The sequence below is a fragment of the Oncorhynchus keta genome, unplaced genomic scaffold, assembly GCF_023373465.1.
Source record: "Oncorhynchus keta strain PuntledgeMale-10-30-2019 unplaced genomic scaffold, Oket_V2 Un_contig_6276_pilon_pilon, whole genome shotgun sequence".
Classification (NCBI taxonomy): domain Eukaryota; kingdom Metazoa; phylum Chordata; class Actinopteri; order Salmoniformes; family Salmonidae; genus Oncorhynchus; species Oncorhynchus keta.
In genome coordinates, this window is record NW_026288771.1 from 108,915 (window position 1) to 132,238 (window position 23,324).

At 47.8% G+C, this 23,324-nt stretch overlaps 1 protein-coding gene and 1 long non-coding RNA gene across 2 annotated transcripts in view; one reads left to right on the forward strand and one right to left on the reverse strand.

The window, feature by feature from the left end:
• LOC118402464 (protein Niban 1-like) overlaps positions 1-23,324 on the reverse strand; it is a 75,007-nt gene that overhangs the window by 17,997 nt on the left and 33,686 nt on the right. The window contains 10 exon segments of the mRNA XM_052511134.1: positions 1,500-1,646; positions 1,815-2,002; positions 2,239-2,401; positions 2,786-2,890; positions 11,974-12,089; positions 13,683-13,850; positions 14,127-14,241; positions 14,481-14,515; positions 14,518-14,608; positions 23,186-23,316. Coding sequence (XP_052367094.1) covers positions 1,500-1,646; positions 1,815-2,002; positions 2,239-2,401; positions 2,786-2,890; positions 11,974-12,089; positions 13,683-13,850; positions 14,127-14,241; positions 14,481-14,515; positions 14,518-14,608; positions 23,186-23,316 — 1,259 coding nt within the window.
• On the forward strand, positions 6,097-8,573 carry LOC127925801 (uncharacterized). Its single transcript, XR_008122258.1, has 3 exons — positions 6,097-6,439; positions 6,898-7,029; positions 8,200-8,573. It is a non-coding gene; the product is annotated as an uncharacterized LOC127925801 (long non-coding RNA).

Here is a 23,324-nt window from a genome sequence, read left to right on the forward strand (position 1 = left end):
CTCCATCAGCTACAACACAGAACCACACAGCATTCTCTATCAGCTACAACACAGAACCACACAGCATTCTCTATCAGCTACAACACAGAAACACACAGCATTCTCCATCAGCTACAACAAGACAGAAACACACAGCATTCTCCATCAGCTACAACAAGACAGAACCACACAGCATTCTCTGTCAGCTACAACAAGACAGAAACACACAGCATTCTCTATCAGCTACAACACATAACCACACAGCATTCTCTATCAGCTACAACACAGAAACACACAGCATTCTCTATCAGCTACAACAAGACAGAACCACACAGCATTCTCTGTCAGCTACAACAAGACAGAACCACACAGCATTCTCTGTCAGCTACAACAAGACAGAAACACACAGCATTCTCTATCAGCTACAACACAGAACCACACAGCATTCTCTGTCAGCTACAACACAGAACCACACAGCATTCTCTATCAGCTACAACAAGACAGAACCACACAGCATTCTCTGTCAGCTACAACAAGACAGAACCACACAGCATTCTCTGTCAGCTACAACACAGAACCACACAGCATTCTCCATCAGCTACAACACAGAACCACACAGCATTCTCCATCAGCTACAACACAGAACCACACAGCATTCTCCATCAGCTACAACAAGACAGAAACACACAGCATTCTCTGTCAGCTACAACAAGACAGAACCACACAGCATTCTCTGTCAGCTACAACACAGAACCACACAGCATTCTCTATCAGCTACAACACAGAACCACACAGCATTCTCTATCAGCTACAACACAGAACCACACAGCATTCTCTATCAGCTACAACACAGAACCACACAGCATTCTCTATCAGCTACAACACAGAACCACACAGCATTCTCTATCAGCTACAACACAGAACCACAAGGCATTCTCCATCAGCTACAACACAGAAACACACAGCATTCTCCATCAGCTACAACACAGAACCACACAGCATTCTCCATCAGCTACAACACAGAACCACACAGCATTCTCTATCAGCTACAACAAGACAGAAACACACAGCATTCTGTCAGCTACAACACAGAACCACACAGCATTCTCTATCAGCTACAACACAGAACCACACAGCATTCTCCGTCAGCTACAACACAGAACCACACAGCATTCTCTATCAGCTACAACACAGAACCACACAGCATTCTCTGTCAGCTACAACACAGAACCACACAGCATTCTCTATCAGCTACAACAAGACAGAACCACACAGCATTCTCTGTCAGCTACAACACAGAACCACACAGCATTCTCTGTCAGCTACAACAAGACAGAACCACATAGGATAACATCTGATCCAAATCTGAGATGTGAGGAAATGGTATGTTGTAGAATATACAGAAAAGAGATTAACGACAGAGTTAGTTTTTTGTCAAGTCTAGGTCTACTTTTGACATGTCCTACAGTATCTGTCTAATCTGTTGCATGTCTATCTGTATGCTGTGGATCAGAACTAACCTGTTGCATGTCTATCTGCGTGCAGTGGATCAGACGAACTGAGTTGGAGAACTTGAAGCGATGCCTGAGTTCCTGAAGCTGTTCTGTCAGGACCTCCACTTTCTGGTAACACTCTTCCAGACTTGCCTGACACATCTGACCCAGTGCCTGGGGAGAGAGAAAGAGAGAGAGAGGCAACACATGCTATAACACACATACTATTAGACATTAGCGTGATTCACCTCAAGCAATAAGATTATTTCTTGTTCACGCTTCAGTTGTTCACTCTTATGCGAGGGAACTTGACCATCTTTTGCTCCACCAACACCTTCTTACCTGGTTTAACCCCTCCTGCCCCGCTCCCTCGGGGAAGCCCAGGCAGAGAGTGTTTATCTCCCCCTCCAGGAGAAGCCGGACCCCCTGGAAGCCCCCCGTCACCGGAGACATCAGCTCTTCCAAGATGGACGCCAGGTACGGAGACACGTTCTCACTGCAGAACTTTGCTGCTGGATCACTGACGGAGGCTGTGGGGAACGAGATGGAACGACAGTTTAGATATAGTAATCCCATGTCCGCTCATCACAACTACTGTCCCAACAACGGTTGCTTTTTCATTCATTCAGGTCCCACAGTATCCTGCCTCGGATCCTAAGGTGTTAGTTCTTTGTTACTAAGGTTTCTCCTTTACACCACAATTAATTCTCGACTCGTTTTTGACGCCAGGCTACCACATCTGTAGATCCCCATCATGCTATTGTACCCTGTAGCTTGGCCTGCAGGAAGGTTCTAGAACTGGCTATCTGGTCCATATCAGAGCGAAGCAGAGCTTCATGAGACCTGGCTGTCTCTTTACACTCCTCCTTCAGTCCCTTCAGACCCTCCCTCAGCTGATCCTGGACCAGGTGGTACGCGGCTTCCAACGTCTGGGGGGACAACAGAACATAGCTGAGTACAGAATGTATAGACCCTCTGTTAGCTGATCCAGGACCAGGTTATAGATTGCCTCCAACGTATGGGGGGACAACAGAACATAGCTGAGTACAGAATGTATAGACCCTCTGTTAGCTGATCCAGGACCAGGTTATAGATTGCCTCCAACGTATGGGGGGACAACAGAACATAGCTGAGTACAGAATGTATAGACCCTCTGTCAGCTGATCAAGGACCAGGTTATAGACTGAACATCAGGGGGCAGTATAGAGCAGAGATCCCTACAGGACAACAGAACTCAGAGCTGAAGAACCAGTTCACTATAACATTACCGTAGGACTTTCTGAATAAAGGATCTGAGACGTTCATTCACTCACGGTGAACCAGACTCTCTTCCTCCCTGCTTTCTTTCCCTTTAGTCTGGACAGCAGTTCTGTCTGTAGAGAGGGTTGTAGCTCCTCCAAAACCAGATTGGCGAGGACCTGGAAAACAGAAAGACAAAATGAGTTACATCGTACCGTGATCTGGACGCACTACACAGCTGTAAGACAATGATACACACTACTGATCTACTGAGCTCATTGTTAACAACTGGTTGAACTTCGGCATCAGCAAGGAAAAGTCCTACTATAAATGTCTCTCCAATGTTTCTTTGTGATGAGAGACTGGAGTCCAACCCAAACAATGTCTGAGTCTGAAGCAGAAGTGTTTCCCGGTCTCTGACTTAGCTTTCTTAGTTGAGACAGACCTGGACCAGCCGGTAATCTGGACAGAGCTGGACCAACCGGTAATCTGGACAATCCTGGACCAACCGGTAATCTGGACAAACCTGGACCAGCCGGTAATCTGGACAAACCTGGACCAACCGGTAATCTGGACAAACCTGGACCAGCCGGTAATCTGGAAAAACCTGGACCAACCGGTAATCTGGACAAACCTGGACCAACCGGTAATCTGGACAAACCTGGACCAACCGGTAATCTGGACAAACCTGGACCAACCGGTAATCTGGACAAACCTGGACCAGCCGGTAATCTGGACAAACCTGGACCAACCGGTAATCTGGACAGACCTGGACCAACCGGTAATCTGGACAGACCTGGACCAGCCGGTAATCTGGACAGACCTGGACCAACCGGTAATCTGGACAGACCTGGACCAGCCGGTAATCTGGACAGAGCTGGACCAACCGGTAATCTGGACAGACCTGGACCAACCGGTAATCTGGACAAACCTGGACCAGCCGGTAATCTGGACAAAAACCTGAACCAGCCGGTAATCTGACAGAGCAGACCAAGGTAATTTTATTTACCTGGACCATTTTCTACATCTGACAATACCTGGACCAAGCGGTAATCTGGACAGCTGGTAGCCGGTAATCTGACAGCAAAAGGTGGCGCTACAAAGTATCTGGACAAATTTACCAGCCGGGGCAGAGATGGATTTTAATCTGGACAAACCTTTTTCAGTTTTTAATTTGAAAAAGTTTGAAATATCCAAACCTGAAAGTCGGTAATCCAGCTTCATAATTGTGTCCCTGGACTTGTTGTTGATTCTGGACAGACCTGGAAAAATCTACAGTTTTATATCTTTATGTTTGACAGACCTGGACCGGTAATCTGGACAAAACCTGGACCAGCCGGTAATCTCAGAGCTGGGGTAATCTGGACAAACCTGAACCCGGTAATCTGGACAGCACTGTTTTTATTTATTTAGAATATTTTATACATTGAGCAAATAAATGGAATCATGTAGTAACCAACAAAGTACATAAAGGCTAGCTGCCATCAAGACAGGAGGTGGCCATTTTGAAGTCAAACATCAAATATATTTTAGTTAACACGTTTTTGGTTAAAATTCCACTGGAATGTTTTGATGTCTTCACTAGTATGAATGTAAAAAATTGTCAAAATAAGAAAAATGAATGGGGTGCAAAAGGTACTGTGTAAATAAATAAATAAATAATAAATAAATAAATACAGAACCTTGAATCGAACATTTCAGGCTTCAAACATAAAGATATAAAACTGTATTTTTTTGTGAAAATCAACAATAAGTGGGAAAATAGAAAACGACATTTATTGATAAAACAAATAACAAATCAAAAACTGAAAAAAATTCTCTGGAGAAACGTGAAAATAGAAACGTGAAAATAGCTGTGCAGCGACGCTCCCCATCCAACCTGACAGAGGGTGAGAGGATCTGCAGAGAAGAATGGGAGAAACTCCCCAAATACAGGTGTACCAAGGTTGTAGCTTCATACCCCATCAGACTTGGGCTGTAATCGCTGCCAAAGGTGCTTCAACAAAGTACTGAGTAAAGGGTCTGAATACTTATTTAAATGTGATATTTAAGTTTTTTATTCGTATATAAATTTGCAAAAATGTCTATAAACCTGTTTTTACTTTGTGTGTAGATTGATGAAGGGAATTTTGTATTTTATTTTTAATTTCAGAATAAGGCTGTAACGTTACAAAATGTGGAAAGAGCCAAGGGGTCTGAATACTTTCTGACTGCAGTGTAATTGGAACAGGAAGTGTAAACTCTAATATAGCCTATTAGCTAGAAAGATAACGGCAAACATATTTTCCACGTTGGTAGCCTATTTGAGGGTGCCTTTTCAAAACCTACGTCAGATACTCCGGCGAGGGTAAGTGGGTCAATGTCAGGAGTTGAGAAATACATTTGTCCTTATATTATATTTGAGTCATTTAGCACTTTATCACTAGCATTTAACACTCGTATCCACTCATATAAATAAGGGGTCCAGCTTTGAACGACGTGCAGCTTATAAAGGCTTCACCAAGCTACATAGGTGCACAAATCATTTATAACAGTATGTCATGCTTTATAAAGGCTTCCTTCTGGTGCTCAGTAATTTTATCAGCATGAGACCAGCTTATTCACAGCCCAGTGTAATGTTCGATATAAGAGAGGAAAGGGACCAGCTACACTATTCACAGCCATGACTGTAATGTTCTTTGAGATAAAAGGTCTGCTAAACCAGCTATATATTCACAGCCCTTATAATGTATCTATTATAAAGGCTAAGGGACCAAGCTACATAGACCACAAATCATTTATAGCACTATGTCATGTTCTTTATAAAGAGCTTCAGGGACCAGCTCATAGACCAAATCATTTATAACAGTATGTCATGTTCTTTATAAAGAGGTAAGGGACCAGCTACATCACAGGTGCAATGTTCTATATTAGGTAAACCAGCTACATATTCACAGCCCTTTGTAATGTTCTATATAAGATGTAAGGGACCAGCTACACTATTCACAGCCCTGTGTAATGTTATAAAGTGAGGTAAGACCAGCTCAGAGGTCAAATACACTATTCACAGCCCTGTGTAATGTTCTAGTATAAGGAGGTAAAGGGACCTGCTACACTATTCACAGCCCTGTGTAATGTTCTTTAAGAGTGTAAGGGACCAGCGACACTATTCACAGCCCTGTGCTAATGTTCTATATAAGAGAGGTAAGGGACCAGCTACACTATTCACAGCCCTGTGTAATGTTCTATATAAGCCCTGTAAGGGACCAGCTACACTATTCACAGCCCTGTGTAATGTTCTATATAAGAGAGGTAAGGGACCAGCTACACTATTCACAGCCCTGTGTAATGTTCTATATAAGAGAGGTAAGGGACCAGCTCAGGACCAGCTACACTATTCACAGCCCTGTGTAATGTTCTATATAAGAGAGGTAAGGGACCAGCTACACTATTCACAGCCCTGTGTAATGTTCTATATAAGAGAGGTAAGGGACCAGCTCAGAGACCAGCTACACTATTCACAGCCCTGTGTAATGTTCTATATAAGAGAGGTAAGGGACCAGCTCAGAGACCAGCTACACTATTCACAGCCCTGTGTAATGTTCTATATAAGAGAGGTAAGGGACCAGCTCAGAGACCAGCTACACTATTCACAGCCCTGTGTAATGTTCTATATAAGAGAGGTAAGGGACCAGCTCAGAGACCAGCTACACTATTCACAGCCCTGTGTAATGTTCTATATAAGAGAGGTAAAGGGACCAGCTACACTATTCACAGCCCTGTGTAATGTTCTATATAAGAGAGGTAAGGGACCAGCTCAGGGACCAGCTACACTATTCACAGCCCTGTGTAATGTTCTATATAAGAGAGGTAAGGGACCAGCTACACTATTCACAGCCCTGTGTAATGTTCTATATAAGAGAGGTAAAGGGACCAGCTCAGAGACCAGCTACACTATTCACAGCCCTGTGTAATGTTCTATATAAGAGAGGTAAGGGACCAGCTACACTATTCACAGCCCTGTGTAATGTTCTATATAAGAGAGGTAAGGGACCAGCTACACTATTCACAGCCCTGTGTAATGTTCTATATAAGAGAGGTAAGGGACCAGCTACACTATTCACAGCCCTGTGTAATGTTCTATATAAGAGAGGTAAGGGACCAGCTACACTATTCACAGCCCTGTGTAATGTTCTATATAAGAGAGGTAAGGGACCAGCTCAGAGACCAGCTACACTATTCACAGCCCTGTGTAATGTTCTATATAAGAGAGGTAAGGGACCAGCTCAGAGACCAGCTACACTATTCACAGCCCTGTGTAATGTTCTATATAAGAGAGGTAAAGGGACCAGCTACACTATTCACAGCCCTGTGTAATGTTTTATATAAGAGAGGTAAGGGACCAGCTACACTATTCACAGCCCTGTGTAATGTTCTATATAAGAGAGGTAAGGGACCAGCTACACTATTCACAGCCCTGTGTAATGTTCTATATAAGAGAGGTAAGGGACCAGCTACACTATTCACAGCCCTGTGTAATGTTCTATATAAGAGAGGTAAGGGACCAGCTACACTATTCACAGCCCTGTGTAATGTTCTATATAAGAGAGGTAAGGGACCAGCTACACTATTCACAGCCCTGTGTAATGTTCTATATAAGAGAGGTAAGGGACCAGCTACACTATTCACAGCCCTGTGTAATGTTCTATATAAGAGAGGTAAGGGACCAGCTCAGGGACCAGCTACACTATTCACAGCCCAGTGCAATGTTCTATATAAGAGAGGTAAGGGACCAGCTACACTATTCACAGCCCTGTGTAATGTTCTATATAAGAGAGGTAAGGGACCAGCTCAGGGACCAGCTACACTATTCACAGCCCAGTGTAATGTTCTATATAAGAGAGGTAAGGGACCAGCTACACTATTCACAGCCATGTGTAATGTTCTATATAAGAGAGGTAAGGGACCAGATACACTATTCACAGCCCTGTGTAATGTTCTATATAAGAGAGGTAAGGGACCAGCTACACTATTCACAGCCCTGTGTAATGTTCTATATAAGAGAGGTAAGGGACCAGCTACACTATTCACAGCCCTGTGTAATGTTCTATATAAGAGAGGTAAGGGACCAGCTACACTATTCACAGCCCTGTGTAATGTTCTATATAAGAGAGGTAAGGACCAGCTACACTATTCACAGCCCTGTGTAATGTTCTATATAAGAGAGGTAAGGGACCAGATACACTATTCACAGCCCTGTGTAATGTTCTATATAAGAGAGGTAAGGGACCAGCTCAGGGACCAGCTACACTATTCACAGCCCTGTGTAATGTTCTATATAAGAGAGGTAAGGGACCAGCTACACTATTCACAGCCCTGTGTAATGTTCTATATAAGAGAGGTAAGGGACCAGCTACGCTATTCACAGCCCTGTGTAATGTTCTATATAAGAGAGGTAAGGGATCAGATACACTATTCACAGCCCTGTGTAATGTTCTATATAAGAGAGGTAAGGGACCAGCTCAGAGACCAGCTACACTATTCACAGCCCTGTGTAATGTTCTATATAAGAGAGGTAAGGGACCAGCTACACTATTCACAGCCCTGTGTAATGTTCTATATAAGAGAGGTAAGGGACCAGCTACACTATTCACAGCCCAGTGTAATGTTCTATATAAGAGAGGTAAGGGACCAGCTACACTATTCACAGCCCTGTGTAATGTTCTATATAAGAGTGGTAAGGGACCAGCTACACTATTCACAGCCCTGTGTAATGTTCTATATAAGAGAGGTAAGGGACCAGCTACACTATTCACAGCCCTGTGTAATGTTCTATGTTCAGCTCATCCTTCAGCACATGTTGATATCATATTCAACATGATGGGTTATCACATTTGACATAGGTGGTTATGTCACACAGTTATGCACAGGAACCATTTATAAAGCATGACACGGTTATGAACTCAGCAAAAAAGAAAGGTCCCTTTTTCAGGACCCTGTCTTTCAAAGATAATTCATACAAATCCAAATGACTTCACAGATCTTCATTGTAAAGGGTTTAAACACTGGACCATGCTTGTTCAATAAACCATAAACAGTTAATGAACATGCACCTGTGTAATGTCCTAAGCCACTAACATACAGACGGTAGGCAATTAAGGTCACATTTATGAAAACTTAGGACACTAAAGAGGCCTTTCTACTGGCTCTGAAAAACACCAAAAGAAAGATGCCCAGGGTCCCTGCTTATTTGCGTGAACGTGCCTTAGGCATGCTGCAAGGAGGCATGAGGACTGCAGATGTGGCCAGGACAATAAATTGCAATGTCTGTACTGTGAGACGCTTAAGACAGCGCTACAGGGAGACAGTACGGACAGCTGATCGTCCTCGCGGTGGTAGACCACGTGTAAAAACACCTGCACAGGATCGGTACATCTGAACACACCTGCGGGACAGGTACAGGATGGCAACAACAACTGCCCAAGTTACACCAGAAACGAACAATCCCTCCATCAGTGCTCAGACTGTCCACAATAGGCTGAGAGAGGCTGGACTGAGGGCTTGTAGGCCTGATGTAAAGGCAGATCCTCACCAGACATCACCGGCAACACCGTCGGGCACAAACCCACCGTCACTGGACCAGACAGGACTGGCAAAAAGTGCCCTTCACTGATGAGTCGCGGTTTTGTCTCACCAGGAGTGATGGTCGGATTCGCATTTATCGTCGAAGGAATGAGCGTTACACTGAGGCCTGTATTCTGGAGCGGGATCGATTTGGAGGTCATGGTCGGACTGAGCTTGTTGTCATTGCAGGCAATCTCAACGCTGTGCGTTAAAGGGAAGACATCCTGCTCCCTCATGTGGTACCCTTCCTGCAGGCTGATGCTGACATGACCCTCAGCATGACAATGCCACCAGCCTTACTGCTCCTTCTGTGCGTGATTTCCTGCAAGACAGGAATGACAGTGTTCTGCCATGGCCAGCGAAGAGCCCGGATCTCAATCCTATTGAGCACGTTTGGGACCTGTTGGATCGGAGGGTGAGGACTAGGGCCATTCCCCCCCAAAATGTCTGGGAACTTGCAGGTGCCTTGGTGGAAGGGTGGGGTAACATCTCACAGCAAGAACTGACACATCTGGTGCAGTCCACGAGGAGGAGATGCACTGCAGTACTTAATGCAGCTGGTGGCCACACCAGATACTGACTGTTGGACTCACTAAACAGAGAACATCCCTGGTCATCCCTACTGCCTCTGATCTAGTGGACTCACTAAACAGAGAACATCCCTGCTGGTCATCCCTACTGCCTCTGATCTGGAGGACTCACGAAACAGAGAACATCCCTGGTCATCCCTACTGCCTCTGATCTGGTGGACTCACTAAATACAAATGCTTAATTTATGGGCCTCCCTAAAGTGGCGCGGCGGTTTAAGGCACCGTTTAAGGCAGCGCATCTCAGGTGTCACAACAAACCCGGGTTCAATTCCGGGCTGTTTCCCAACCGACCGTGATTGGGAGTACCATAGGGCGGTGCAAAATTGGTCCAGCGTCGTCCGGGTTTGACCTTCGGGGCTTTACTTGGTTCATCGCACACTAGTGACTCCTTGCGGTGGACCGGTCGCCTGCAGGCTGACCTCTGTCGTCAATTGAACGGTGTTTCCACCGACACATTGGTGCGGCTGGTTTCCAGGTTCAGCGAGCGGGTGGTTAGAAGGTTTGGCTGGTTTCCAGGTTCAGCGAGCGGGTGTTAAGAAGGTTTGGCTGGTTTCCAGGTTCAGCGAGCGGGTGTTAAGAAGGTTTGGCTGGTTTCCAGGTTCAGCGAGCGGGTGTTAAGAAGGTTTGGGGGGTTTCCAGGTTCAGCGAGCGGGTGTTAAGAAGGTTTGGCTGGTTTCCAGGTTCAGCAAGCGGGTGTTAAGAAGGTTTGGCTGGTTTCCAGGTTCAACGAGCGGGTGTTAAGAAGGTTTGGGGGTTTCAGGTTCAGCAGCGGGTGTTAAGAAAGGTTTGGCTGGTTTCCAGGTTCAGCAAGCGGGTGTTAAGAAGGTTTGGGGGTTTCCAGGTTCAGCGAGCGGGTGTTAAGAAGGTTTGGCTGGTTTCCAGGTTCAGCGAACATGGGTGTTAAGAAGGTTTGGCTGGTTTCCAGGTTCAGCGAGCGGGTGTTAAGAAGGTTTGGCTGGTTTCCAGGTTCAGCGAGCGGGTGTTAAGAAGGTTTGGGGGTTTCAGGTTCAGCGAGCGGGTGTTAAGAAAGGTTTGGCTGGTTTCCAGGTTCAGCAAGCGGGTGTTAAGAAGGTTTGGCTGGTTTCCAGGTTCAGCGAGCGGGTGTTAAGAAGGTTTGGGGGTTTCCAGGTTCAGCGAGCGGGTGTTAAGAAGGTTTGGGGGTTTCAGGTTCAGCGAGCGGGTGTTAAGAAAGGTTTGGCTGGTTTCCAGGTTCAGCAAGCGGGTGTTAAGAAGGTTTGGGGGTTTCCAGGTTCAGCGCAGCGGGTGTTAAGAAGGTTTGGCTGGTTTCCAGGTTCAGCGAGCGGGTGTTAAGAAGGTTTGGCTGGTTTCCAGGTTCAGCGAGCGGGTGTTAAGAAGGTTTGGCTGGTTTCCAGGTTCAGCGAGCGGGTGTTAAGAAGGTTTGGCTGGTTTCCAGGTTCAGCAGCGGGTGTTAAGAAGGTTTGTGTTTTAATTGTCTACACATGTCTAAAAATGTGGGCACAATCAGAATGTGGACAAGAACAGGACAAAGGACTCATGTAGAACCAGGTATAAATGGGGCTTTAGAGTCCGAGTCCGAGTTTCCTCTCGTGGCTCTCTTGGTTGGCAGCGGCAGCTGGGTGAGTCAGTCTCTGTGTGTGTGATGAGATGACAACAGCCCACTTAACAGAAGCAGCACACACTCACACAAACTGTCTCCCTCTGTCTTGGATTTTCCCCTGGAAACAAGTCGGTGTGTGCGTTTGTGTTTAAGTGTGTTTCGAACATGGGTGTGTTTCAGTGTGTTTCGAACATGGGTGTGTTTCAGAGTGTGTCCCTACCATGAGTGTGTTTCAGAGTGTGCATGAGTGTGTTTCAGAGTGTGCATGAGTGTGTTTCAGAGTGTTTCGAACATGGGTGTGTTTCAGAGTGTTTCGAACATGGGTGTGTTTCAGAGTGTGTTTCGAACATGGGTGTGTTTCAGAGTGTGTTTCGAACATGGGTGTGTTTCAGTGTGTTTCGAACATGGGTGTGTTTCAGTGTGTTTCAGGGTGAGTTGTGGGCTAGATGCTAAGCGTTGAACAGTGTGTGTATGTGCGGGTTGGGCACACCTGCTCCTCACAGCCCACCAGCATGTCCCAGGACTCATAGTGTCCTTTCTCCTGGCGGTAGAAATGTATGGCCTTGAGGAACGCCTGACACTCACAGGAAGACCTCCTCAGAGAATCTGGAGAGAGAGAGAGACAGAGAGAGAGAGAGAGAGAGAGAGAGAGAGAGAGAGAGAGAGAGAGAGAGAGAGAGAGAGAGAGAGAGAGAGAGAGAGAGCAGAGAGAGAGTTTCAGAGAGAGAGAGAGAGTGCAGAGAGGAGGAGAGTGTTTCAGAGAGAGAGAGAGAGAGAGAGAGAGAGAGAGAGGCAGACAGAGAGAGAGAGAGAGAGAGAGAGAGCAGAGAGAGAGAGAGAGCAGAGAGAGAGAGAGAGAGGCAGCAGACAGAGAGAGAGAGGCAGACAGAGAGGCAGACAGAGAGAGGCAGACAGAGAGAGAGGCAGACAGAGAGAGAGGCAGACAGAGAGAGAGGCAGAGAGAGAGAGAGAGAGAGAGAGAGAGAGAGAGAGAGAGAGAAAATGCGGAAGTGAGCAGTGTAATATTTCTCTATGGGATAACTGGTTTGTCTTAAATACTGAAAGAATTGAGTAATGCATCTGAGACAAATGCAATATATTTTAAACACTTCCCTTTTTGTCACTGTGAAATGTAAATGTGAAACTAGAGAAAAATAAAATAAAATAGTGTCAGAGAGAGAGAGAAGAAAAGAGAGCATGAGCTCGGAATGGGATGTTTGTGTTCTATTTCTGAGCTACATAGTCACAACATCCTCTGAACATCTATTTTCTAAAGTTGCTATTGACTAGTTGGTATTTGAGGCAGCGCTAAAGAGGTGCTGTTGACATAACCCGTTGCTGCTTTGGTTGGTGTTCTGCAGAAGTTGCTAAACGCTAGCCTAACCACTAACTGACAGGCTGGCTCTAGGTTTCTCCCTCACAGGAAGCTAATGTGTGCTGAGGAGTATTATTAGGTTGTTACCAAGACAACCGAACAATAACAACAGTACAACACAGCAGGCTAGCAGGTTGATCAGGAACTGGTTTAGAGGTTTAGAGAGGTTTAGTCTAGAGGTTTAGTATAGTGGTCAGGGGTCAGAACCCCAGGTGTAGAGTTAGGGTCAGGGGTCAGAACCCCAGGTGTAGAGTTAGGGTTAGGGTCACGGGTCAGAGTCCGAACCCCAGGTGTAGAGTTAGGGTTAGGGTCACGGGTCAGAGTCCGAACCCCAGGTGTAGAGTTAGGTTCAGGGATCAGAACCCCAGGTGTAGAGTTAGGGTTAGGGTCACGGGTCAGAGAACGAACCCCAGGTGTAGAGTTAGGGTCGGGGGTCAGAGTCAGAACCCCAGGTGTAGAGTTAGGGTTAGGGTCAGAGTCAGAACCCCAGGTGTAGAGTTAGGGTTAGGGTCAGGGGTCAGAGTCAGAACCCCAGGTGTAGGGTTAGGGGTCAGAACCCCAGGTGTAGGGTAAGGGTCAGGGGTCAGAACCCCAGGTGTAGGGTTAGGGTCAGGGGTCAGAGTCAGAACCCCAGGTGTAGGGTTAGGGTTAAGGTCAGGGTTAGGGGTCAGAGTCAGAACCCCAGGTGTAGGGTTAGGGTTAGGGTCAGGGGTCAGAGTCAGAACCCCAGGTGTAGGGTTAGGGTCAGAGTCAGAAGCCCAGGTGTAGGGTTAGGGTTAGTGTTAGGGTTAGGGGTCAGAGTCAGAACCCCAGGTGTAGCGTACCGTGGTTCTGGTGCCTGATGCAGCCCGAGAGGGCGGAGAGGAAGGTCGCTCGTCGGTCCTCCTGGGGGAAGCTGAAGTACACGTCACGTCTGTAGGGCAGTCTGAGGTAGACAGGGAACTGACCGGAAGGTACCACTACCATGGGGGGAGATGTCTCCTCCTTCAAACCTATAGTACAACACACAGACACAGGATTTGGGGTCAGGGGTCAGGGCAGTCTGAGGTAGACAGGGAACTGACCGGAAGGTACCACTACCATGGGGGGAGATGTCTCCTCCTTCAAACCTATAGTACAACACACAGACATGCATAAACATACAATTAACTGATTGATTGAAAGGCTGCATTTTCCCCCGTCTCCCAGTCTCCGTGTTGCTATTTCAACAGTTGCCTCTGTGTTTCAAGAATGTGATGTATCTCTTTAGGGGTTGACCAGACACTCACATTTAGGGTCAGGGAAGGCCTTGTCCACCAGCGCTGAGTACTTGTCCTCTGATGTCAGAACTACGCCCCCTGTTGGCAGGAGTCTCTGTCTGGCCGGAACACCTTTACTGAAGCTCTGTGGAGGGGCAAATACACCAACCAATTTACCAAACATCAGAGTAATGTGACTGACTATGTGTTAGCCCGCTGAGCTAAAGCCAAGGCATTTACCTTAGAATGCTAACACAACTCTGTAGGTCTCAGGTGAGGTAATCCATCACCCAGCCTGGGGCTTATTATTCCGTTACATAGGGTCATGGGAAGTCATGTAAGGTCATGTACGGTCGGTTGTATGTTGGTATGGTGTTGGTTTACCTCCTGGTTGTCATGACACTCCAGGCTGTGATTGGTCTCATCACCACAAACCTCTCCTTCCACTTCCCGGTGTCGTCATAGTGCAGAACACTGTCCTGATACAGAACTTCCTCTGGCCTAAGGGGCTCCTACAGGACAGATGCAGAAGGAGTGGTGAGTGAGAGTGTGTGTGTGTGTGTGTGTGTGTGTGTGTGTGTGTGTGTGTGTGTGTGTGTGTGTGTGTGTGTGTGTGTGTGTGTGTGTGTGTGTGTGTGTGTGTGTGTGTGTGGGCACTGTCTGAGTACTGTCTGGGCACTGTCTGAGTACTGTCTGGGCACTGTCTGTGAGCACTGTCTGAGCACTGTCTGGGCACTGTCTGAGCACTGTCTGGGTACTGTCTGAGCACTGTCTGAGCACTGTGTGAGTACTGTCTGGGCACTGTCTGGGCACTGTCTGAGACTGTCTGGGCACTACTGTCTGGGCACTGTCTGGGCCCCTGGGTGTAGCACTGTGGGTACTGTCTGGGTCACTGTCTGGGCACTGTCTGAGCACTGTCTAGGGGTCACTGTCAGCACTGTCTGGGTACTGTCTGGGCACTGTGTGGGTACTGTCTGGGCACTGTCTGAGTACTGTCTGGGCACTGTCTGAGCACTGTCTGGGTACTGAAGCACTGTGTGAGTACTGTCTGGGCACTGTCTGGGCACTGTCTGAGTACTGTCTGGGCACTGTCTGCACTGTCTGGGCACTGTCTGGGCACTGTCTGGGCACTGTCTGGGCACTGTCTGAGCACTGTCTGGGTGTCTGGGCACTGTCTGGGCACTGTCTGGGGTCTGAGTACTGTCTGGGCACTGTCTGAGTACTGTCTGGGCAGCAGGGTACTGTCTGGGCACTGTCTGGGCACTGAGCACTGTCTGAGCACTGTCTGGGTACTGTCTGGGTGAGTACTGTCTGGGCACTGTCTGGGCACTGTCTGGGCACTGTCTGGGCACTGTCTGAGCACTGGGCACTGTCTGGGCACTGGGCACTGTCTGGTACTGTCTGGCACTGTCTGAGCACTGGGCACTGTCTGAGCACTGGCACTGTCTGGGCACTGTCTGGGCACTGTCTGGGGGCACTGTCTGGGCACTGTCTGGGCACTGTCTGGGCACTGTCTGAGCACTGTACTGAGTACTGTCTGGCACTGCAGCACTGTCTGAGCAGTCTGAGCACTGTCTGGGCACTGTCTGGGCACTGTCTGGGCACTGGGCACTGTCAACACACTGGGCACTGTCTGGGCACTGTCACTGTCTGAGCACTGTCTGAGCACTGTCTGGGTACTGTCTGGGCACTGTCTGAGTACTGTCTGGGTCACTGTCTGGGCACTGTCTGGGCACTGTCTGGGTACTGTCTGAGCACTGTCTGTAAACTGTCTGGGCACTGTCTGGGTACTGTCTGAGCACTGTCTGAGTACTGTCTGGGCAGCACTGTCTGAGCACTGTCTGAGCACTGTCTGGGTACTGTCTGGACACTGTCTGTACTGTCTGGGCACTGTCTGTACTGTCTGAGCACTGTCTGAGTACTGTCTGGGCACTGTCTGGACTGCACTGTCTGTCTGAAGGCACTGTCCAGCACTGTCTGGTACTGTCTGCACTGTCACTGTCTGAGCACTGTCTGGCACTGTCTGAGCACTGTCTGGGCACTGTCTGGGCACTGTCTGGGCACTGTCTGGGCAACTGTCTGGGCACTGTCTGGGCACTGCACTGTCTGAGCACTGTCTGGGCACTGTCTGGGCACTGTCTGGGCACTGTCTGGGCACTGTCTGAGCACTGTCTGGGCACTGTCTGGGTCTGAGTACTGTCTGGGCACTGTCTGAGTACTGTCTGGGCACTGTGTCTGGGCACTGTCTGGGCACTGTCTGGGTACTGTCTGGCACTGTCTGAGTACTGTCTGGGCACTGTCTGGGCACTGTCTGAGCACTGTCTGAGTACTGTCTGGGCACTGTCTGTCTGTCTGAGCACTGTCTGAGTACTGTCTGAGCACTGTCTGAGTACTGTCTGAGCACTGTCTGAGCACTGTCTGGGCACTGTCTGGGCACTGTCTGAGCACTGTCTGGGCACTGTCTGGGCACTGTTGGTACTGTCTCATCACTGGCACTGTCTGAGCACTGTCTGCACTGTCTGGCACTGTCTGGCACTGTCTGGGCACTGTCTAGTGTCAGAACTGTCTGGGCACTGTCTGTCTGGGTACTGTCTGGGCCTCTGTCTGGGCACTGTCTGAGTACACTGTCAGAGCACTGTGAGTACTGAGCACTGTCTGAGCACTGTCTGAGCACTGTCTGGCACTGTCTGGTACTGTCTGTCTGGCACTGAGTACTGTCTGGGCACTGTCTGAGCACTGTCTGGGCACTGTCTGAGTACTGTCTGGGCACTGTCTGGGCACTGTCTGGGTACTGTCTGGGCACTGTCTGGGCACTGTCTGAGGCACTGTCTGGGCACTGTCTGGGCACTGTCTGGGCACTGTCTGGGCACTGTCTGAGCACTGTCTGAGCACTGTCTGGGCACTGTCTGAGCACTGTCTGGGCACTGTCTGGGCACTGTCTGAGCACTGTCTGGGCACTGGGTCTGGGCACTGTCTGGGCACTGTCTGGGTACTGTCACTGTCTGGGTACTGTCTGGGCACTGTCTGAGCACACTGTCTGAGCACTGTCTGGGCACTGTCTGGGCACTGTCTGCACTGGCACTGTCTGGCACTGTCTGAGCACTGTCTGGCACTGTCTGGGCACTGAGCACTGTCTGAGCACTGTCTGGGCACTGTCTGGGCACTGTCTGGGCACTGTCTGGGCACTGTCTGGGCACTGTCTGGGCACTGTCTGGGCACTGTCTGCACTGTCTGGGTACTGTCTGGGCACTGTCTGGGCACTGTCTGGGCACTGTCTGGCACTGCACTGTCTGGGCACTGTACTGTCTGGGCACTGTCTGGGCTGGGCACTGGTACTGTCTGGGCACTGTCTGGGCACTGTCTGTCTGGGCACTGTCTGACTGTCACTGTCTGAGCACTGTCTGGGCACTGTCTGTCTGGGCACTGTCTGGGCACTGTCTGGGCACTGTCTGAGCACTGTCTGGGCACTGTCTGGGCACTGTCTGGGCACTGTCTGGGCACTGTCTGGGCACTGTCTGGGCACTGTCTGGGCACTGTCTGGGCACTGTCTGAGCACTGTCTGGGCACTGTCTGGGCACTGTCTGAGCACTGTCTGGGCACTGTCTGGGCACTGTCTGAGCACTGTCTGGCACTGTCTGGGCACTGTCTGGGCACTGTCTGAGCACTGTCTGGGCACTGTCTGGGCACTGTCTGGGCACTGTCTGGGCACTGTCTGGGCACTGTCTGGGCACTGTCTGGGCACTGTCTGGGCACTGTCTGGGCACTGTCTGGGCACTGTCTGGGCACTGTCTGGGCACTGTCTGAGCACTGTCTGGGCACTGTCTGGGCACTGTCTGGGCACTGTCTGAGCACTGTCTGGGCACTGTCTGAGCACTGTCTGGGCACTGTCTGTAGGCACTGTCTGGGCACTGTCTGGGCAGCACTGTCTGCACTGTCTGGTACTGTCTGGGCACTGTCTGTACTGTCTGGGCACTGTCTGGCACTGTCTGGGCTGGGCACTGTCTGGGACTGCACTGTCTGAGCACTGTCTGGGCACTGTCTGAGCACTGTCTGAGCACTGTCTGGGCACTGTCTGGGCACTGTCTGGCACTGTCTGGGCACTGTCTGGGCACTGTCTGGGCACTGTCTGGGCACTGTCTGGGCACTGTCTGGGCACTGTCTGGGCACTGTCTGGGCACTGTCTGAGCACTGTCTGGGTACTGTCTGAGGCACTGTCTGGGCACTGTCTGAGCACTGTCTGAGCACTGTCTGAGCACTGTCTGGGCACTGTCTGAGCTAGCACCATGGTATAGCCGGAGGACAGCTTGCTTTCGTCTTCCTCTGGCTACATTGACTTCGTCTTCCTCCAACCAATCACAGCTTTTGCAGTATGAACTGACATGTTGTCCATACAATCTTAGAATTAGGATCAGAGAACGAACTGAGTGAGTTATATTGTGATTGTGCCACAAAGCATTATGGGGGTTCTTTGTGTTGAGAGGCTTGGTGACATTGTTGGATAGAAGTTATGAGTGAAGAGTGATAGTTGAGATTTTGGGATATTATAGAATTGAAATTATTATATTTTAATTACAGGAGATGGAGGAGGTATATTATAAATAGTTTTAGAATTACATTTTTGTGTCCAGTTTGTGCAATTTATTTCAAATTTGCCTTGCTAACTTCAGTAGCTAGCTAGCTACCAGCACGAGTGTGCAGTTTTCTCCTCCAGAATGGTTTATTTTTTATTTAACCTTTATTTAAGGGCAGACACAAAGAAAGCTTTGTTGTAGAGCATTTAACACAAAATCTGGGGAGGGGCCAGCTGAGTATACGACTGTATCATCTGCATATAAATGGACGAGAGAGCTTCCTACTGCCTGAGCTATGTTATTGATGTAAATTGAGAAGAGCGTGAGGCCTAGGATCGAGCCTTGGGGTACACCCTTAGTGACAGGCAGTGGCTGAGACAGCAGATGTTCTGACTTTATACACTGCACTCTTTGAGAGAGGTAGTTAGCAAACCAGGCCAAAGACCCCTCAGAGACACCAATACTTCTTAGCCGGCCCACAAGAATGGAATGGTCTACCCTATCAAAAGCTTTGGCCAAGTCAATAAAAATAGCAGCACAACATTTCTTATAATCAAGGGCAATGGTGACATCATTGAGGACCTTTAAGGTTGCAGTGACACATCCAGAACCTGAGCGGAAACCAGACGTTTTTCCAACACTTTATAAACAGGGAAAAATAGAAATAGGCCTTTAACAGTTAGGATCAGCTTGATCTCCCCTTTTAAATAAAGAATGAACTGTGGCTGCCTTCCAACCAATGGGAACCTCCCCAGAAAGGAGAGACAGGTCAAAAAGGTCAGAGATAGGCGTGGCGATGTAGGGGCAGCAACCTTAAAGAAGAAAGGGTCTAAACCCCTAGTCATTGGAGACTCTATTACCCGCAGTATTAGACTTAAAATTAATCATCCAGCGATCATTCATTGTTTACCAGGTGGTAGGGCTACCAACGTTAATGCTAATCTGAAGATGGTGCTGGCTAAAGCTAAAACTGGCGAGTGTAGAGAGTATAGGGATTTTGTTATCCACGTCGGCACCAACGATGTTAGGATGAAACAGTCAGAGGTCACCAAGCGCAACATAGCTGCAGCGTGTAAATCAGCTAGAAAGATGTGTCGGCATTGAGTAATTGTCTCTAGCCCTCTCCCAGTTAGGGGGAGGGATGAGCTCTACAGCAGAGTCTCACAACTCAATTACTGGTTGAAAACTGTTTTCTGTCCCTCCCAAAAGATAGAATTGTAGATAATTTGTTCTCTTTCTGGGACTCACCCAAAAACAGGACCAGGCCTGGCCTGCTGAGGAGTGACGGACACCATCCTAGCTGGAGGGGTGCTCTCATCTTATCTACCAACATAGACAGGGCTCTAACTCCTCTAGCTCCACAATGAAATCGGGTGCAGGCCAGGCAGCAGGCTGTCAGCCAGCTTCTAGTCATGAAATCTATGCAGCCTACTCAATCACTTTTTATATCTACTGTTTACAGGCTTCCTGGGCCGTATACAGAGTTCCTCACTGAGTTCCCTGACTTCCTGTCGGACCTTGTAGTCATGGCAGATAATATTCAAATTTTTGGTGACTTTAATATTCACATGGAAAAGTCCACAGACCCACTCCAAAAGGCTTTCGGAGCCATCATCGACTCGTGGGTTTTGTCCAACATGTCTCCGGACCTACTCACTGCCACAGTCATAGTCATAGGACCTAGTTTTGTCCCGTGGAATAAATGTTGTGGATCTTAATGTTTTTTTCTCATAATTATGGACTATCGAACCACCATTTTATTACGTTTGCATTCGCAACAAATAATCTGCTCAGACCCCAACCAAGGATCATAAATTCTCGGACAACCCAGAGATTCCTAGATGCCCTTCCAGACTCCCCTCCACCAGTTAACCCCTAAGGAACTCAATTTAACTTTGCCGTACCTAGAGAGTTGCACCCCTATAACCAAAAACACAAAAATCAGTTAACCTGAAGCCGAAGCTCTGAAGGAACTCAATTTAACGGAAATGGCACCACACCAAACTGGAACTCTTCCCTAGATGACAGTTGCACCCTTACTGCTATAACCAAAAACATTTACCGTGCAGTATCGAAGAGCCCTCACTGCTGCTACACCAAACTGGAAGTCTTCTGAAAGACAGACCATAAGAAACTAGCTACTGCTGCTACACCAAACTGGAAGTCTTCCTACTAGCTTGGAAAGACAGTACCGTGCAGTATCGAAGAGCCCTCACTGCTGCTACACCAAACTGGAAGTCTTCTGGTATACAGTAGAAAATACCAAACTGGAAGTCTTCCTACTAGCTTGACCGTGCAGTACAAGCTGCTACACCAAAGAAAATTGAAAGAACGTGCAGTAATGGCACTGCTGCTACACCAAACTGGAAGTCTTCCGACTAGCTTGGAAAGACGGTACCGTGCAGTATCGAAGAGCCCTTACTGCTGCTCCACCAAACTGGAAGTCTTCCGACTAGCTTGGAAAGACAGTACTGTGCAGTACCGAAGAGCCCTTACTGCTGCTACACCAAACTGGAAGTCTTCCGACTAGCTTGGAAAGACGGTACCGTGCAGTATCGAAGAGCCCTCACTGCTGCTCGATCATCCTATTTTTCCAACTTAATTGAGGAAAATACGAACAATTCAAAGTTTATTTTTGATACTGTCGCAAAGCTAACTAAAAAGCAGCATTCCCCAAGAGAGGATGGCTTTCACTTCAGCAGTGATACATTCAGGAACTTCTTGTCTCAGAAAAGATCATGATCATTAGAAAGCAAATTGTGGACTCCTCTTTAAATCTGTGTATTCCTCCAAAGCTCAGTTGTCCTGAGTCTGCACAACTATACAAGGACCTAGGATCAAGGGAGACACTCAAGTTTTTCAATACTATATCTCTCGACATGTTGATGAAAATAATCATGGCCTCTAAACCTTCAAGCTGCATACTGGACCCTATTCCAACTAAACTACTGAAAGAGCTGCTTTCTGTGCTTGGCCCTCCTATGTTGAACATAATAAACGGCTCTCTATCCACCGGATGTGTACCCAACTCACTAAAAGTGGCAGTAATAAAGCCTCTCTTGAAAAAGCCAAACCTTGACCCAGAAAATATAAAAAGCTAATCGGCCTCTATATCGAACCTCCCGTTCCGATCAAAATGTTTTTAAAAAGCTGTTGCACAGCACTGCCTTCCTTGAAGACAAACAATGTATACAAAATGCTTCAGTCTGGTTTTAGACCCCATCATAGCACTGAGACTGCACTTGTGAAGGTGGTAAATTACCTTTTAATGGCGTCAGACCAAGGCTCTGCATCTGTCCTTGTGCTCCTAGAACTTAGTGCTGATTTTGATACTATCGATCACCACATTCTTTTGGAGAGATTGGAAACCCAAATTGGTCTACACGGACAAGTTCTGGCCTGGTTTAGATCTTATCTGTTGGAAAGATATCAGTTTGTCTCTGTGGATGGTTAGTCCTCTGACAAATCAACTGTAAATGTTGGTGTTCCTCAAGGCTCCGTTTTAGGACCACTATTGTTTTCACTATATATTTTACCTCTTGGTGATGTCATTCAGAAACAGAATGTTAACTTTCACCGCTATGCGGATGACACAGAGCTGTACATTTCGATGAAACATGGTGAAGCCCCAAAATTGCCCTCCCTGGAAGCCTGTGTTTCAGACATAAGGAAGTGGATGGCGGCAAATGTTCTACTTTTCAACTCGGACAAAACAGAGATGCTAGTTCTAGGTCCCAAGAAACAAAGAGATCTTCTGTTGAATCTGACAATTAATCTTGATGGTTATACCTGTGCTATGCTTGTCGTCACTTCTAGGTTAGACTACTGCAATGCTCTACTTTCCAGCTACCCGGATAAAGCACTAAATAAACTTCAGTTAGTGCTAAACACGGCTGCTAGAATCTTGACTGGAAGTATGCTTGGGATCATTGTCCATTTGGAAGACCCATTTGCGACCAAGCTTTAACTTCCTGACTGATGTCTTGAGATGTTGCTTCAATATATCCACACAATTTCCCCTCCTCATGATGCCATCTATTTTATGAAGTGCACCAGTCCCTCCTGCAGAAAAGCACCCCCACAACATGATGCTGCCATCCCCGTGCTTCACGTTTGGGATGGTGCTCTTCGACTTGCAAGCCTCCCCTTTTTCCTCCAAACATAACAATGGTCATTATGGTCAAACAGTTATATTATTGTTTCAGCAGACATTTCTCCAAAAAGTACGATCTTTGTCCCCATGTGTAGTTGCTTAGTCTGGCTTTTCTATGGCGGTTTTGGAGCAGTGGCTTCTTCCTTGCTGAGCGGCCTTTCAGGTTATGTCGATTTAGGACGCGATTTACTGTGGATATAGATACTTTTGTACCCGTTTCCTCCAGCATCTTCACAAGGTCCTTTACTGTGGTTCTGGGATTGAATTGCACTTTTCGCACAAATGAGTCTTCTGCATTTAACCCCTCTGAATTAGAGAGGTGGTGTGTGTGTGTGTGTGTGTGTGTGTGTGTGTGTGCGTCTTACCCTCTGTTTAAGGAGCTGAGTGTGTGTCTCTTTGTGTTGCTCCACCTCCTCCTGCAGCTGAGAGAAGAAGGCTACAAAGTACTGCTGCCTGTAGTGGGGACTGAAGTTCTTCAGCTCGGACTCCGCACGACCTGCACAC